This window comes from Mobula hypostoma, chromosome 3 (assembly GCF_963921235.1).
Source record: "Mobula hypostoma chromosome 3, sMobHyp1.1, whole genome shotgun sequence".
In the NCBI taxonomy this organism is placed as follows: Eukaryota; Metazoa; Chordata; class Chondrichthyes; order Myliobatiformes; family Myliobatidae; genus Mobula; species Mobula hypostoma.
Window position 1 is genome coordinate 151,350,738 of NC_086099.1, and position 18,002 is coordinate 151,368,739.

Consider the following 18,002-nt stretch of genomic DNA (forward strand, 5'->3'; position numbering starts at 1 on the left):
GTAGTGACTGTGCAGAAAAGTGTAGTTGAATCAGCCATTATGCAAGTATATATGCCAAAGTACATTAGATCTACTCAGAATCATTTTTTTTACATTCCAAATACTGACGTTACTGCATACCTATGCAATATTTTACATTATAACATGAGTTATCATATGCAGCATCAAGCATTTCAATTAATCTGGTTTATTAAAAGAAAATACAAATCAAATTTCATCTTGCAAAAAATAATCTGATGCTTTCACCTCAACATGAATAATTTTCAGCTTGAAAGGAACAGCACTATCTATTCTACAGAAAATGAATAGTATGTCTAAAACTGAATGTCAACATGAATATGGGCCTCCTACTTATTCTACAAATGCTTATAGATATTTGCTTTCCCTACAAAAAAAAAGTGTGAAACTTGGCCCACATATTTTTAAGATGTGGTTGGAACAATCTGGCTCACAAATAAAGCATCCATTAGCCTTGCGAGACCATGGATCTGTGCCTGGAAAGTCTTCACTCTCCAGGGCGCAGGTCTGGGCACGGTTGTATGGAAGACCAGCAGTTCCCCATGCTGCAAGTCTCCCCTCTCCACGACACCAATGTTGTCCAAGGGAAGGGCACTAGAGCTTGGCACCAGTGTCGTCGCAGAGCACTGTGTGGTTAAGTGCCTTGCTCAAGGACACAACACAGTGCCTCGGCTGGGGCTCAAACTCACGACCTTCAGGTCGTTAGTCCAATGCCTTAACCACTTGGTCACGTGCCCACAAATGAGTTTTGCTTAAAGCAGCCACATGAACCTGAATGAATGAGAATCTTATTTTTCTTCGTCCAGTAGGGTCAACGTGAACTATAAACTTCAGATTGGAAAGGGCTCAGGTTGCTTAAAGTGAAGCTTAATCACCTCAGCCTGCTAACTGAAACCCCCTGGTTTCCTCGGCTGTGTAAGTCTAAGGAAGACACCCCTGGTCCTGCCAAACTCGTGAGGTTGAGACGGCTCTCCCACCCTAAACCTCAGTTTGTGTGGATGCTCTGTAATTTGCTACCCATTACAAATCAGTGCCACACAATAACAGACAGTATACTGCAAACGATTAAAGGAATTACATTTATGGATCTTAACTGTAGTAACTCTTTAGTTAAGAGAAAAAAAAGGAAAGGGCCCATTTCAGTTAAACAGTCAAATGTGCACAAGTTGGAGCTCATCTGGAACTTCTCTGTCACTCACTTGCTGGGCCCTTGTTCTGCGTGACAGCACGCACCACCTTCCGAACATTGCTCACAGTCCATCTCAAACAAACAGGTCTCCCACTGGGTCGTATCCTACGACCGGTTCTCCCCAGCGCCTTCTCTGTTCATCGCCTGCCCAACAAAAGGCCCAAGCCCAACCTTTGTGCCCTTCACCAGAAAAACCTCCCCTCAGTTCTACCATTCTAATTGGTTAGCACACATTCTTCATCATCCCTTATCTTCAACAATAACCCAAACAGACTGAAAGCAGAACAGACTGCTCTTACAGAACTGCTAATGAAATACATAGAGCATAACAGTAAAGATGTGAACCAGGGCATTACATAACCATTCTGGTGTGTGTACAAGGACAGAGAGTATTATCAGACTACATAAATGTGGAAAGATACCAATTCCAAATCAAACCTTATATCCAACAAGTACTGAATAACTGCTAAGTAGTGATGCAAAGTTAGAAACATTACAACTTCACCAACATCTGATAACTAAGTGAAAATCAAAGGTTAATTTTTCATCATATGTATAGGCCACATGTCAGAATATTGTACAAAACTGGAAAAAAAATAGCCAACATTTCTAAACATTGACTTCAACACTGGAATAAAATGACTATAATTAATCCTTGAAAAATTTAGACATATTAATCATAAAGAGAAAACACTGGAAATGTTCAGCATGTCAGGTAGCATCTGAAGACAGAAAAGCAATACTTCCAATCCAAAGGAGAAAGACTGGAATTGTTAACTGTTTCTACATCTAGTGATGCTGCTTGACCTGCTGAACAGTTCTAACACTTTATTTTTGTAAAAAGTTCATACTGTTGCAAAGATTTCAGATTTCTCAACATTTTTTTCAAACTACTTCCTACCTTTGAAATTTCCTCATGTCCCAAAAGCCCAGTTATATTTATGTTCCCTCAATTCTGCCTCTAGTTCATTACACATAACGATACCTTCAGCTGCCATGTTTTTTCTGGAAATCCCTTTAGCTCTTTCAACTTTCCCATCCTTAATGTTACAGGTTTAAAACAATTTTGTTTATCTGCCTTAAAAACTCCTAATGTGATTTGGTACCAAATTTGTTTAAAAATACTTCTATAAAGCATTAAAAAGACAAAAAGGCAATTCTATAGTCGACTGGCAACATTCATTTATTTCGCATCCCTTTTCCTGAATTCAGGAAAAAGGATGCCAAGAAGGTGGACATTTTTTTTCCACAACTATTTCTTGATGGGCCTGAAAGCAAGGCTGTAACCCCAAACTGCATTTATATAGTATCTTTTACATCCTAGGGATCGCAAAATTCGGATACTTGGAGAACACTATAATTACATTTGATCTTACACAACTCCATACTTTCAGTTAATAAAGTTACATTAAAAGTATTTCAATTATTTAATTCTCAGTCACTTTTTAGCCACACCACAGCAATATAAAGATTGTACAACTGTTGCACTTTTTCTTGTCTTAATGCTGATTTCCTTCTTTTGCAGTGGTCTTAAATGATTTTGCATTATACAACCAAGCTGCATCGATTCCCTTTCCAGATTCATGTTCAGCAATCCAGCTGGGAAATGGAAAACGACATGCTACAACTCTGGCATCATTCTTCAACTCCTTCTGAAGTTTTTTCTCCAAGGACTCCATCTGGAACAACAAAAAAAAAACAGATGTAAACTTCAAAACAGAACCTGGTCCTAATTTAAAATAAAAATCTTCTAAATTTAGAATTTACACCAGAAAGGTTGAATTACTGCTGTTTTACTGTAACAAGCTATTCTCGGCCACATGACAAAAACAGCATCTAAAACTTGATTTTTAATAGACAATCATACCTTCAATACCAATTTCTGACCTTCTAAAAAAAAACATATTCTTCAGATACTATCTCCACGTGCCTTGAAAACATGTTTACCATCTGATGATGTGTCCAAGATAAAAATTTCTTGTGTTTATCTCAATATCAAAATATTACAATGAAAACATTGTGCACAGTTTCTTTTTCGGTCTTTATTCCAAACTCCAAGACAGCAACCTACCACTCTGGCATGAACTTTCTTTTTAGCCATGCAAGTCAGCTCCGTACATCATGATGGCAAGATGAGCAAACTGGTGAGAATTAACACTGGCTGTGTATCATAAACCTATGCTCAATAAGTACCAAGTTAGGTATATAACAATTTCAGTGAAGCATCTTACAGTTTGATAGAGGCCACCATAACCCAACCATTCTGGATTAGACTTAAACTCAAGGTTCAATGTCCAGAAAATGTACTAATCTACTTACATCAGATAACTTATCCATAAATACTTCTAGTGCAACAAAACCATAGAGTTAGCCTCTTTTTTTTTCAGTTTCAACTTAACTAGATCGTTATGTTTTAGGAAAATTTAGAAAAAACAAATTTCTATTCAATGTGTGTCTATGTCAGGAAAGTGCTGCACTAGAAGTGGAGCAGTGCGGTGTACACGTATATTGCAAGCAAACATGTAATTTATCTGTAACACTTACCATCTGAGGAACTCCAAATATGACAACATTACTATATTCTGAGAAATTCACCTAAAAGCACAGACAAAAAATGGAAAATTAATTTTTCCAAAAGAAAGAACACAGAATTAGGCCACTTGGCCCATTTAGTCTGCTCCGCCATTCCATCATGGCTGATTTATTATTCCTCTTAGCCCAATACTCCTGCCTTTTCCCCATAATCTTTGATGCCTGACTAACCAAGAATCCATTAACCTCCACTTTAAATATACTCAATGACATGGCCTCCACAACCGTATGTGGCAATGAATCTAACAGATTCACCACCCTCTGGCTAAAGAAATTCCTTCTCACCTCCATTCTATATGGACAATCCTTTATTTTTAGGCTGTGCCCTCTTATCTTAGACTCATCCACTATAGGAAACATTCTCTCCACATCGACTCTTTGTAGGTAGACCTTTCAACATTCAGTAGGTTTCAATGAGATCCTTTCTCATTGTTCTAAACTGCAGCAAGTACAGGCCCAGAGCCATCAAACATTTGTCATATGTTAACCTTTAGATTACCAGAATCATTTTTGTGAACCTCCTCTAGACCCTCTCCAATGCCAGCACATCTTCTTAGATAAGGGACCCAAAACTGCTCACAATACTCCAAGTGCCGTCTGACCAATGCCCTGTAAAGCCTCAGCATTAAACCCTTGATCTTATATTCTAGTCCTCTCAAAAGGAATCCTAAAATTTCATTTGCCATCCTTACCACTAACCAAACCTGCAAGATAACCTTTAGGGAAAATCTCTTTGCACCTCTGATTTTTGAATTTTCTCCCCATGTAGAAAGTAGTTTGCGCTTTCAATCCTACCAAATCACATGACCATACACTTCCCTACACTATATTCCATCTGCCACTTCCTTGCCCATTCTCCCAATCTGTCCAAGTCCTTCTGCAGACATCCTGCTTCCTCAACACTACATGCCCCGCCACCCATCTTCTATCATCCCCAATCTTGGCCATAAAGACATCAATTCTGTCATCCAAATCGTTGGCATACAAAGTGAAAAGAAGTGATCGCAGTACCAACCCTGCAGAACACTACCAGTCACTGGCAGCCAACCAGAAAAGGCCCCCTTTATTCTGACTCTGCCTCCTGCCAGTCAGCCAATTTTCTATCAATGGAGGTATCTTTCCTGTAATACCATGAGCTCTTATCTTGTTAAGCAGCCTAATGTTCAACATCTTGTCAAAGGCCTTCAGAAAATCCAAGTAAACAGCATCTGTCTATCCTATTTGTTATTCCCTCAAAGAATTCCAACAGATTTGTCAGACAAGATTTCCCCTTAAGGGAACCATGCTGGCTTTGGCCTACTTTATCAAGTGCCTCCAAGTACCCCAAAACCTCCTCCTTAATAATGGGACTACATCTTCCAAACCACTGAACTCAGGCTAATTGATCCATATTTTTTTTTCTTCTATTTCCCTCCCTTCTTAAAGAGTGGAATGACATTTGCAATTTTCCAATTCTCCGAAACTATTGCATAATCTTGAAATATTACTAATGCCTCCACAATCTCCTCAGCTGCTTTTCAGAACTCTGAGGTGTAATCCATCTAGTCCAAGTGATGTATCCACCTTCAAACCTTTCAGTTTCCCAAGCGCCTTCTCCTTAATAACAACAACTATACTCACTTCTACCCTCTGACACTCTTGAATTTCTGGCATATTGCTAGTGTCTTCCACAGTGTTGCAAAATACCTATGTTCTTCCACCATTTCGTTATTCCTATTACTATAGCATCATTTTCCAGTGGTCCAATATCCACTCTCACCTCTCTTTTCTTTGCTTCTATGCTGTCTTTGGCTTTCATTGTCAGCCACAGTTGCCTTATTCTCCTATTAGAATATTTTTTCACCTTTTGGATGCATCTATCCTGTGCCTTCTGAATTGCCCCCAGAAACTCCAGCCATTGTTGTTCTACCATCATCCCTGCTAGTGTCCCTTTCCAATCAACTGTGGCCAGCTTCTCTCTCATCCCTTTGCTCCACTGTGATTCTGATACAGTTGACTTTATCTTCTCTCTCTCAAACAGCCTCCTATGGGGTCTTTACCCTAAGCTTCATAATTAAATCTGCTTCAGTACCCAACACCCAATCAAGAATTACCTTTCCCCTAGTGGGTTCAACCACAAGCTGCTCTAAAAAAAAAAACACCATCTGTCATTCCATAAATTCCCTCTTAGGATCCAGCACCAACCTGATTTTCCCCGATATACCTCCATATTGAAATCTCTCATGACTATCATATCATTGCCCTTAATACATGCCTTGTCTATTTCCCACTGAAATTTCCCACATCCTGCCTACTGTTCAGGGACCTGTGTATAACTCCCATCAGGGAGTTTTTACTCTTGCAGTTTCTTTACTCTAACCACAAGGATTCTTCACCTTCCGACCCCATGTCACCTCTTTCTAAAGTTTTGATTGCTTTTTTAAACCAACTGAGCTACCCCATCCCCTCTGCTTACCTGCCTGTCCATTCAATACAACATATATTCTTGGGATGTTACGTTCGCAACTATGATCTTCTTTCAGCCATGACTCGGTGATGCCCAGAATGTCATATGTGCCAACCTCTAACTGCGCTACAAGATCATCTACCTTATTCTGTTTACTATGTACATTTGAATATAACACCTTCAGTTCTGTTTTCATCACCCTTTTCAATTTTGCCCCATGTTACAGTTCAGCTCATCCTACCGACTACAATTTTGCCCTATCATCTGCCTGTCCTTCCTCATAGGCTCACTATGCACTGCACCAACTTGGATACCAATTGCCCTATCCTCAGCCCTATCACTCTGGTTCCCATTCCCTGCCCTTAAACCCTCCCCAACAGCTTAAGATGAACAGAAATGGAAAAATACTCTAAAAATAGTGCTGTGGGAATGACACAAAATGTACTGGTACCTTCCAGAAATCAGAGATGTAAAATCTGGTGTGGCGGTGTAGTCCTTGCTGCCACGCTCGGTACCTGGAGTACCAAACTAGCCAAGGATTCAGTTCATAACCAACTGCTCGAAAACCTTGCTTTGCTGCTGCAATTACCTATGATGAATACAGTAAAATAATCCAAGTTTAAGAGTATATTAACAGAAGATCTAATGAACATTTAATCAGACAATAAATAATTTTTTGATTCTTCTCTGCCACTATAAAATTGGTTTTGGAATTTTCATATTTCTGTAAAATAATCTGAAAAAGATATTAGGAATTAAAATAGTCTTATGCTTTGTACTGTGATATTCTAATGTGAAACATGCTTCAGGTTCACATGCAAACATCTGGTGGAAAAACTCTCCCTTCAACTCTGTCTAGGATTTTGCAGGCATAAACCGTCGTTAGTTAGAAAATCTGAGGGAGGCCTGTGCCAAAAAGAAAAATTAAATATACAATGTAATATAGACTGTCTTATACTAACTTGCACAGAGACTCAAAAATGAATTTCATCACATGAAATCAAGGATGGAGCACATGCAGTACCATTTTCAATTATTTAATCTCTCTCAATTTTTGTATTTCTATTATAAGTTTCTATGTCCACAATTAGGCAAGTTGGGCATGCTTTTCCATGAATGGTTTAATTTTGTGATTCCCAAGAATTAAAAAGGCACAGTATAAATGCAAGATCATTCTTTCTCCCTCCCCCAACCCCATCTTATGGTCAATAAACAGCCCTGGAAACAAAACAGCTAATATACTTCTTTTTAAATACTTTGAACTCAGATTCTTAATCTCTCGATGAAATCATTGCTATGTATTCATTCCCAGCTATCTTATACACTCAGTAGCCACTTTATTAAGTACCTAATAAAGCAGCTATTGAGTGTATGTTCATGGTCTTCTGTGGCTGTAGCCCATCCTCAAGGTTCGATGTGCTGTGCATTCATAGATGCTCTTCTGCACACCACTGTTGTAAATTATCTGCATTACTATCACCTTCCTGTCAATAAGTGTTTTTGCCCAGAGAACTGCTGCTCAATGGATTTTTTTTTCTAAATTGCTTATTTTTTGCACCATTCTCTGTAAACTCTACAGGCTGTTGTGTATGAAAATCCCAGAAGACTGGGAGTTTCTAAGATACCTAAACCACCCTGTCTGGCACCAACAATCATTCCATGGTCAAAGTCACTTAGATCACACTTCTTTCCCATTATGATGTTTGGTCTAAACAACTGAACCTTCTGACCATATCTGCATGCTTTTATGCATGGAGTTGCTGCACTGATTGGTTGATTAGATATTTGCATTAATAAACAGGAGGTATACCTAGTAAAGAAACGTACCTTCAGTGGCCACTTTAAGGAAATTCAAGTGACTTACACAAACCTCATTAAAGACTAAATTTGCAATAATTTATAGTGTTCTTAAATTAGTTATTTTTCCCACAATCCTGCTATGCTTGTTATCAGTTCTACACCCATGCACAAGGACAAGAGGATGTATGTTTATTGTAATTAGTGCCTCTGGAGAGGGTCCAATGGAGGTTTATGAAAATGATTCCAGGAATGAAATGGTTAATGTATGAACAACATTTGGTGTCTCTGGGCCTGTACTCATAAGAACGGGGGTGGGAGGGGGGGCGGGGGGAAAGAAGGGCAGATCTTATTGAGAAATACCAAATTAGATAAAGTGTAGACAGTGGTGTCATTTCCTTTAGTGGTAAAGTCTAGGATCAGAGGGCACAGCCTCAGAATAGAAGAATGTCCCTAGAACAAAGATGGAGAAGAATTTCTTTAGCCAGAGGGTGGTGAATCTGTGGAATTCAGTGCCACACAAGGCTGTGGAAGCCAAGACATAGGGTATATTTAAAGCAGAGGTTAATTAGTTCTTTATTAATAAGGGCATCAAGGGATACGGAGATAAGGCAGGAGAATGGGGTTGAGGGGGGAAATAAATAAGCCATAATTGAATAGTGGAGCAGACTTACTGTGCATATGACTTAATTCTACTCCTACATCTTAAGAGTTTTGAGCGGCCTCTAAATATGTCACATCAGTGCAAAAAATTAAGTGTAACTGAATTATTTCATCCTCAGACCAGAATGCTAATCTTAGTTTTTAAGCATTAGGTAGCATTTTTCTAAAAATAATTATCTTCATTGTATCATATCTCTTGAACACACATCTTCTCTCTTTCCCTTCTATTTTATCATCTAACCTTCTTTCATCTTGCTACTGGGCGGGGATTGTTATGCCATCAATATTAAAGGAGGGAGGTCAGAAATTGTTCAACCTTGGAAGAGTCACCATTTTAGTTTTATTACCAAACATTCCACATCGTCCCAGCAGCTACTCAATGCAAATACTGATCTCAGTTCTTAGTCACATGTTTGAGAAGAACAGTTAATCACTCCAACACAGGGTTCAGCTACTGATTCACCAATAGTCCATTCACTGTGGACAGCATTCTAATTGGTTGCATCACCGTCTGGTACTGAGGAGCTACTGCAAAGGTTCGGACAAAGCTGTAGAGAGTTGCAAACACAGCCAACTTCATCATGGGCACTAGCCCCTCCAGCATAGAGGGTATCTTCAAAAGGCGACGCCTCAAAAAGGCAGCATCCATCATCACGGATGCTGATGGGTTCTAGTGTTCTTTTACAGGTTCTTTTAGAAGTTAGGAAAGCAGCATAAAACTTGTTGCTTCTTGACCGTTTTATTAAGAGTTGACAGAACAGATGAAATTTGAATAAACAGTAATAGAGGAAGCCAAGATTAAAGAACTAAGATGGTACTGCTTTGTGTTTAGTTATTTTACATCCATAGGGATAAGGAAAATTTCATTCAAATCTAGATAATAATTACCCAATTAGAAAATACTTATTCAATACTGCACTACCAAATTAACCAATGTGAAAACACTTATTCACTTAATGCAGAACAAAGAAACTTCAAGCTTTTAGGAATTATATTTTGTATAGCCACTACAGTCATATTAAACTGTAATGTGGATACTATAGCCACTAGGAATCACAGTAAGCAATTACCTGCGTAAGTAATTATATAATACATCAGCATATAATTGTTAAACTGAAAAGAAAATAACAATTAGACAATCTAATCTGAGAAATAAACAATCAGATCAAACAACTCTAAAAGGAGCCATACATCTGTTCTCTATCTGCATTGTACGTTTATTGTGTTTATTTTGGTAACTAGTCACAGGAGTGGGGGAGTGGCAAAAGTGAGGGGAATAAGTCACATATCAGCTTGGGGCCCACACATCACATCTTTCGCTGACTATTCAATAACACTTTGCTTACACTTGGGTATGTTTAAGTTTCATTGCTTCAAGATTGTATACTTGCTAATAAAGGATTGAATAAAGGATTCAACTTTTGAAACATTCACTACTGGAGCAGGGATCATGTCATGCAAGTATAACAATTCCATTGAGTCACGGGCAGCAACAATAGTTTTGGTGTGGCCACAATATTCTGTCAGCAAAAGTTTTCGACAGTTACACCAGACGAACATTAGCACTGGACATGTCTGATATTGTGAGTGCAGCAGCCTGAAGCAGCTTGTGGCAAGTAACGACCTTTGGTCAGCTCATGCTGCGTCTTTGGGTTTGAAACAGTTTTGAGTGGTCAGCAATGCCTGTCTAACTAGGGACTAAAGGCTGCAAGCTGTATGGTGGTGTTTGAATGAAGAGTCGACCCTTGGTTCTGTTGAAAAGCTGAACTGAATCTGCCATTGTTCTATCTGCTTCGTGCACTTGAGGAACAACACAAGTCAAGCTGGAAGCAGTAACCTTGAAGTCAAGACTAAGTCAGAATTTTTTCCCATGCGATGTTAAAGGTCAGATTGCAGGAGGAAATGAAAATATGTATTTACAAAGCCACAGAACAGGCTGTGACTATGTATAAAGCTGAAGACAGCACTTCTAACATGTGTGCAGCACATTCTATTGCTAGCAAAGCAACTTGTGTGTCTAATTAGAACGGAGGCCGATTTAGCTGAGTTATCCACAAGCTAACAAACACTGAAGGGATAACCACACAATGGGAGAACAGCTTCAGAAAAAGGAGCAACTTAAGTTGCAGGAAAAAATTGCAGCCAAGATGGCCAGAATTAAAAGTGCCAAGGGCTTCAAGTGCTGAGAGTGTTAAATGTGCACCAGCAGAGCAGTTCTATGGTGAGAGTTCCTACATTGACTTGGAATAAAGAAAATCCAGCATTCTCGATGTCAATGTGGACACATTTGAGGAACAAATGTCTATAAGCCACAAGTCTGAACGCCAAGGGGTAGTTGAAGATGCTCCCTCTCAGCCTGTACCAAGGAGGCACTCTGAACCCATGTCATATCCAATAGTGCAAGGTGCTTCTGAAGACATCGATTTACAAGTTGATGGCACTCGTGTTTCAGATGATGGCAGTCTAAATGTTGTGTCAGAGGCCACAAGGATGCAAAAGGAAATAACAAGCATAATGATGAAACAACACATTGCATTTCTGCCTAAATGAGAGATTCAAATCTTCGCTGGTAATCCATGCAGTATCATTCATTTATGAGGGCTTTTAAGAACAGCATTGAAGGTAAGACTGATAATTATGGTGACCATCTCTAGTTTCTCATCAGTTCACTGGAGCTTACCTTAGAGAGCTGGTCAGAAGTTGCCCACAGGCCAGACCGAAGGAAGGATATTTAAAGGCCCAAGTTTTGCTACAGGAACATTTTGGTGGTGAACACAAAATTGCTGCAGCGTAAATGGAAAAGAATCTTTCTTGGCCACCATGTACCAAGTTTTTATCTTGGGGGCTGTTGCAATGCCATAGAAGACACACACAAGCTAAAGGAAGCAGCTTTGCCACTACCATGACTATTATGGAAAGTGAAGCTAAAACTGTACCTGGAACTAATGAAAATGGTGCAGATTTGAAACAAGCTGTGAATGAAGCAAACACAGCAGCACATAATGCCCTGGTATTTAATGGCCTTATGGGGGCGGGTGATCATAGTTGTAAACTTCCTATAATTCCAGTTCAGGTGAAGTCTAAGAAGAGTAAGAAGACAGTGGGTACTCATGCTTTCCTAGATCAAGTACACAGAGCAGCCTTCTGCACTGCGAGCCTCATCAATAAGCTCAACCTGACAGGAAAAGAAACACATATATATCATCGGTCAACAGGACATTGTGAGTAGCTATGCTGTTCCAGGATTGGAAGTGGCTGGCTTAGGTAGTGAAAGCTATTGTGAATTGCACAGGAACATTTGCCTGTCCACGGTGGGATCATTCCACATCAGCGAGATCTTCAGGAATGACCTCACCTGAAGCATATTCATTTGCCAGAAATTGAACTACTGACTGGGTTGAACGTGCCAAAGGCAATCGAGCCAATGCAATTGATTCACAGTATAAATGACGGACCCTGTGCAATCAGAACAATGTTGTGTTGGACTGTTAATGGACCATTGAAAGGAGACCGTGGTGCTGGAAGAGACTAAGCTCAGCCAGAGCTGACAATTAACGTGACTTCAGTTTTGAGCTTCGATGAGCTTTGGCAGCAGCAATTCAGGACAGATTTTCCTGAATGCATTCCAGAGGACAGGAGATCACAAACCAAAATAAACCACTTACCAAAAGAGGGTATTTCTGTAAATGCTGATATCGTGTATCTCCCGTGTCTTGGTAGCCTGTAGTTGTAATTATGCTGGTAAAATAATTAGGGGGCTAGAATGTAGGAGCCATGCATCTGTTCCCTATCTGCATTGTATTCCGTGTTGCATGTTTATTATGGTAACTAGTCACAAATGGGGGAGTGTTAAAAGTGAAGGGAATAAGTCACATATTTGTGTTTTGTTCACTGCAGTTTATAGTAGCTTGGGGCCGATGGATGTCATATTTTTTGCTGACAGCTCAGTAACACTTAGCTTACACTTGGGTATGCTTAAGTTTCATCATTTCACAATTGCATGTTTGCTAATAAAGGATCGAATCAAGGATTCAACTTTTGAAACAATCACTACTGGAGCTGGGGGTGTGTCGTGCAAGTATAACAAAGCCATAAGATCACTGGCAGTGCCAATTGTTTTGGTTTGGCCACTACAACCCCCATTACTCAGAACATGCTCTCTTCTTTTTGTTACCAGAAAGGAGGTACAGAAGCCTGAAGTTACACACTCAAAGTTTTATGAAGAGCAATTCTGCTCCTATGTCTTAAGGACAATGAGCCAACCCATCAACAATACCTCACTATTATTATTCTTTTTGCACTAAATATACACACATCAACGATAGTAAACCGATTCTGAATCTGATTCACTGTGTACATACATCTATTGATGCTTCTGGACACATCTTCAGTGATGTTCCTGGAATCATCGGGCGTTTCAGGTCTTTCAACATTATACAACCTTCTCCAGGTGACCCAGCCGGGGCTGATCAGACCCCAGCTTGTGTCCAGATGGCTAGCTACTTATGACTCTGTGGTTCCCCTCTTTTGAGCCACAGCCATCTTGTGCCCCTCTCTGCCGCACCGGTGGTACTGCGGATGGGTCTCCTCTCCCTCGATGCCCAAATTGCTGAAGGCTCTAGCTAAGGAGCAGGTTGTGAATCCCCTACAACCAACCTCCACTGGGAGACACCTCGCTCTCCATCCAGCCTGCTGACAGTAGCTGACCAGTCCTGTGTACTTGGAGAGCTTCCTTTCAAAGGCCTCTTCCAAGCGATCTTCCCATGGGACTGTCAGCTCCAGCAGCACCACTTGCTTAGTAGACTCAGACACTAGGACAATGCCTGGTCTCAGGGTGGTGGCTGCGATATGGTTGGGGGGAAATTCAGCTGCCGTTCGAGGTCCACCAACAGCTGCCAGTCCCTTGCAGAGGTCAGGATGCCTGCAGATGTTCTTTTGGCGGGTATTCAGATTCAACTGCTCAAAGACTCCTTGATTACCTAATTTATAACCCAACTTTAACTCTAAAATGTACTGCCACATGCAACTGGCAGTGAGCGTGACCACTTCAAAAACTTATTTTATCTTTGAGTTACAAGTTACTCATTGAACTAGCATCATTGTTCTATATTTTCAGATTCACTTTGTTTTGAAAAGATGTTGTTTGTGTTAACAAGGACAGCTGTATTACATTCAAAAATAAACAGAGCAATTTAAAATATTGTAAGCAGGTGAAAGCAATACTTCATGTTTTCTTTTGAAATAAAGAGCAGCAGCATGTTTGGGAGGATAAAAGAAAAAATTAAAATAACATGATCTGAATTTTGAGGTAGCTCATCCACATAAACAGGCAGCATCAGAAGCAACTAGATCCTGTGTAGTTTTCTCAATGATTCAAAGATAGATGACTTCTTTTTTTATACAATCCACATGCAACAGATTTTCTGTTCCCTATTACTTCTATATTGTAGTCTCCTTACATCATCCAACCCCCTCAGAAACTGCCCTTGTAACCATTGCAACTGTTGCTCCATTTCCAAGTTCACTTTCCTCTCTCAGGCAAGTCCTTGATATGTTACCGCCTCCCAAATTCACATCCATTTTATCTGCCATACCTTATTTGAAGACACTCTGCTATTCAAATCTTTACTTGGGGCACAGGGCCAAAATGACTCTTAGTGAATAACATCCTGTGATTGGGACAAATTGCCTTTTCTCTCTTCCACAGTCTTAGGCACAGATGATCATGTGGAAGTTGCAGCAAATTACGGGTTAAGATAATATCTAGTCAAAATAGTTTACAGATAGTGTGCAATCAGCCCAGGCAAGACAGGCTTTTGAAGAGCACATCTTCCCTTTGCACACCAGACCAGTCATCTGGCATACGAAAACAAGTATTCAAAGTAAGGATTCTAGGGCCGTGGTCCCCAACCACCGGGCCGCGGACCGGTGCCGGGCCGCAAAGCATGCGCTACCAGGCCACGAGGAAACGATATGATTTGGCGATATGAGTCAGCTGCACCTTTCCTCATTCCCTGTCACGCCCACTGTTGAGCTTGAACACACACGAGGTCATGACTCGCGCGTCATCCATGTCCACGGGAAGGAGATCAACTCCACGAGCTTGCAAATGACGGCGGGCTGAAGAGTATGTTTGACATGACAACTCTGCTGGCTTTCTGGATCAAAGTCAAGTCTAAATATCCTGAAATAGCCATGAAAGCACTGAAAACGTTGCTTCCATTTCCAACATAACTCTGTAATGAATGCAACAAAAACTAAATTGCGGAATAGACTGGACATAAGGAACCCCCTTCGAGTATCGCTGTCTCCCATCACCCTTCGATGGGACCGTCTTGTTGCAGGGAAACAAGCCCAGGGCTCCCACTGATTCAGCGATACTGGTGCGTTGCAATGATTTTATATGTTCAAACGGGGAAAATATGTGCTGTGAGTTTAATATCCAAACGTTACTTTAAATGTTATGATGCTATTGACTTATATAACCATATAACAATTACAGCACGGAAACAGGCCATCTCTCCCCTTCTAGTCCATGCCCAACGCTACTCTCACCTCGTCCTACCGACCTGCACTCAGCCCATAACCCTCCATTCCTTTCCTGTCCATATACCTATCCAATTTTTCTTTAAATGATAATATCGAACCTGCCTCTACCACTTCTACTGGTAGTTCATTCAACACTTCTTTCAAGCTCCCCTAATAATTGACTTATCACTATATTCATGCGAGGAAAATATGCGCTGTGTGTTTAATATTAAATTCGTTAGATAAACCCCTTTAGAAACGAAATTGAGTGTATTAGCCACTTATCACCTATATTCACTTTCTGCTGCAGGGTCTTGAGAACTGATGCAGTGCAATTCCATAGCAGACAGATATGCTGTAGGTCAGGACACTTCTCAATGGTGCTCTTTTCTGTTTTTGCTTCTTCATAGGCATCTATCCTCCATTCCCCTTATTTATTATTTACATGTTGCCACTGTGCATCATCCAGGTGAACATACGAGGACTTCAACTTGCTCCATCTCATCAATACCTCTCCAATTCCACAGTATCTAAATTGTCATTCTGGTTGGTGGATTTCAACTAGAAAGAAGAGCTATTTTTGCCAACAAAATGTTGGAAACCGTCATCTACTTCTGCCATCAACTCCATTCCTCAGATTCCATCACTTACCCTAACAATCATTGTAAATTGCACCAAATAATTTTCAAGACTGTATCAAGTTTCATCCAGAATTGACTTCAGCCCACACAAATGCCATCTATTTTATTTTCATAACATCACCTAGTTCTTCCATTGCTTCAGTTTTTTTTTTAAAAAGAAACCCACTTGCAAGATCTGGATGTCACTGGCAAGATAAGCATCATCACCCATCCTGGATAATGCTAACAATCATCAATAAAGGGTGGTAAGCTGTTCTTCTTTGAAATTATGTCCTTCTGTGGATACACTTTGTGCTATATTCACATGTTCTTCTGAATAGGATTGATTAACCAAATGCTGTCCTGGCCAGAGTCTGTCAGAGGATTGTGAATCTTCTTAATTAACTACCTCAGAGTCACTAAACATATATACATAGAACAGCACAGGAGCAGGTCCTTCTGCTTATGTCTGTGCCAATCCAAACTATCCCATCTGCCTATACAGTTTTGTAATAACAGTACATCATCCTAATTATAGTACATCTCGTGTACTTTTGCTGTGTTGAAGACACTATAGAAAGGACTATTATCTGAAACATAAATTGTTTCTTTCTGCAGCTGTTGTCTAATTTGTTGTGTGTTCTATTTCACATTTCCGCCAGCACTTTGCCTTTGGATACAAGTGCATGTTATTATCGTACTAGTATTGAACGTGAATAACAAAACAGGTAACGATTTTTATGACAACCCTGGGTTAATTTGTTGGCGTTATTCATTTGAAACCCTGAATCTCCAATGATTACACTTTCTTTGCTTCCCTGTGGTAAGGATGCAGACTGATCTGGGACTCGGTTCAATATATCCCCTTTCCAGGTCTGTCTCTAATTCTCTGGTCTCCATCGCCTGGCCTAACTCTTCCCATTCCTCCTCCATCACCTTCATTCTCGCGGACACTCACAATCCTGCCGTCCCCACTGCCGATGTCGACGAGAGCTCCCCGGTGGCCATTCAGGAGCTGTAGCACATTCTCTACCTGGACCGGAGTAGCCGGGATGAAGGGCAGGCAAAAACGCCTCAGTGCGGGGGCCACAAACGGTGCTGCCGCGGCGTATAAAGCGAGAACCGCGGCGCCCGAAGCACCCACCAATACCAACCCCCAGTTCGGTTTGGTGCTCCTCCCTGCCTCGGAGGCCGGTTCGCAAGCCGTGACCCCCGCCGACATTCAGCAAAGCCAGACAGTGACTCGCCGCGACGGAACACTTATACCAAGATGGTGCTATAGGGAATACAGTCCGGTCGGCAACAGCGTACAACATGCAGCCTTATCGCAGGTTCCGCCTCGTGAAAGAAAAGCAAACTCCCCAAAATATGCTGTGGCTCCGTTGGCACTCTGTTGGTGAGGCTGTGAAGTGTGAAAAGAAAACAGAATATTTCAAAGATAGTGGTTTTCCTTGTGTATTAGCATTCCAACTGGTATTTCCCTTTGCACACCAGACCAGTCATCTGGCATTCCAACTGCCAGGGTATTTTCACCGCTAATTAGCACACGGCAACCCCATTTTAACCTCTTTTTTTCCTATTGGCCGTACACGCTTTGGGATCTCACAAACAATAGAAAATCTGCAGATGCTGGAAATCCACAACGACACACATAAAATGCTGGAAGAACTCAGCAGGCCAGGCAGCATCTATGGAGAGGAGTAAACAATCGACGTTTCTGACCGAGAACCTTCATCATTCCTGAAGAAGGGTCTCCCTAAACGTTGACTACTGTATTTACTCTTTAATATAGATCCTGCCTGGCCTGCAAAGGGACTGACTCCTTGAAATCTGCCCCGACTTTCTACTTGTAAAAGATCGTGAGTGACCCAGTTGTTGACCTCAACTCTATTTACAACCTTCTGGTATTCACCATTGATTCTCCCCACCCCACCCACTAAGACGACCCCAACAGATTTCCCAGCTGAACTGTTGCCTCACCTGGAAGGACATGCTGGGGACCTGAATGGAAATGAGGGAAGGGGTGAATGGGCAGGTGCAGCATTTCTGTCGCTTGTAGGGATATGTGCCAGGAGTAAGATTAGTGGGGAGGGATGAATGGACAACAGTATCATGGAAGGAGAAATCCTTGCAGAAAGTGGGAGAGATG

The 18,002-nt window shown here is 40.9% G+C and overlaps 1 protein-coding gene across 2 annotated transcripts; it reads right to left on the reverse strand.

The window, feature by feature from the left end:
• Positions 1 to 159: 159 nt before the first annotated feature.
• Positions 160 to 17,175, reverse strand: LOC134343584 (ATP synthase subunit C lysine N-methyltransferase-like). 2 transcript variants are annotated; one of them, XM_063042338.1, is made up of 4 exons: positions 17,008 to 17,175; positions 6,697 to 6,834; positions 3,752 to 3,802; positions 160 to 2,886 (listed from the first exon to the last, which is right to left on the reverse strand). In XM_063042338.1, exons 1-4 carry the CDS (start codon positions 17,167 to 17,169, stop codon positions 2,707 to 2,709), a joined length of 531 nt encoding a protein of 176 aa, XP_062898408.1. In that variant the 5' UTR covers positions 17,170 to 17,175; the 3' UTR covers positions 160 to 2,706. The 2 variants fall into 2 exon arrangements, with proteins under 2 accessions (XP_062898408.1, XP_062898407.1); XM_063042337.1 differs by having other exon boundaries at positions 16,812 to 17,138.
• Positions 17,176 to 18,002: the final 827 nt, after the last annotated feature.

Bases quoted from the DNA above. Each gene is read 5' to 3' on its own strand.
- LOC134343584 (XM_063042337.1), bottom strand. From the start codon at position 17,075: ATGTCGGCGGGGGTCACGGCTTGCGAACCGGCCTCCGAGGCAGGGAGG. The intron at 6,835-16,811 runs GTGAGTGTCCGC...TATTCATCATAG, and splicing joins GCAGTGGGGACGGCAGGATT to GTAATTGCAGCAGCAAAGCA. The intron at 2,887-3,751 runs GTAAGTGTTACA...TTGTTGTTCCAG, and splicing joins TATTTGGAGTTCCTCAGATG to ATGGAGTCCTTGGAGAAAAA.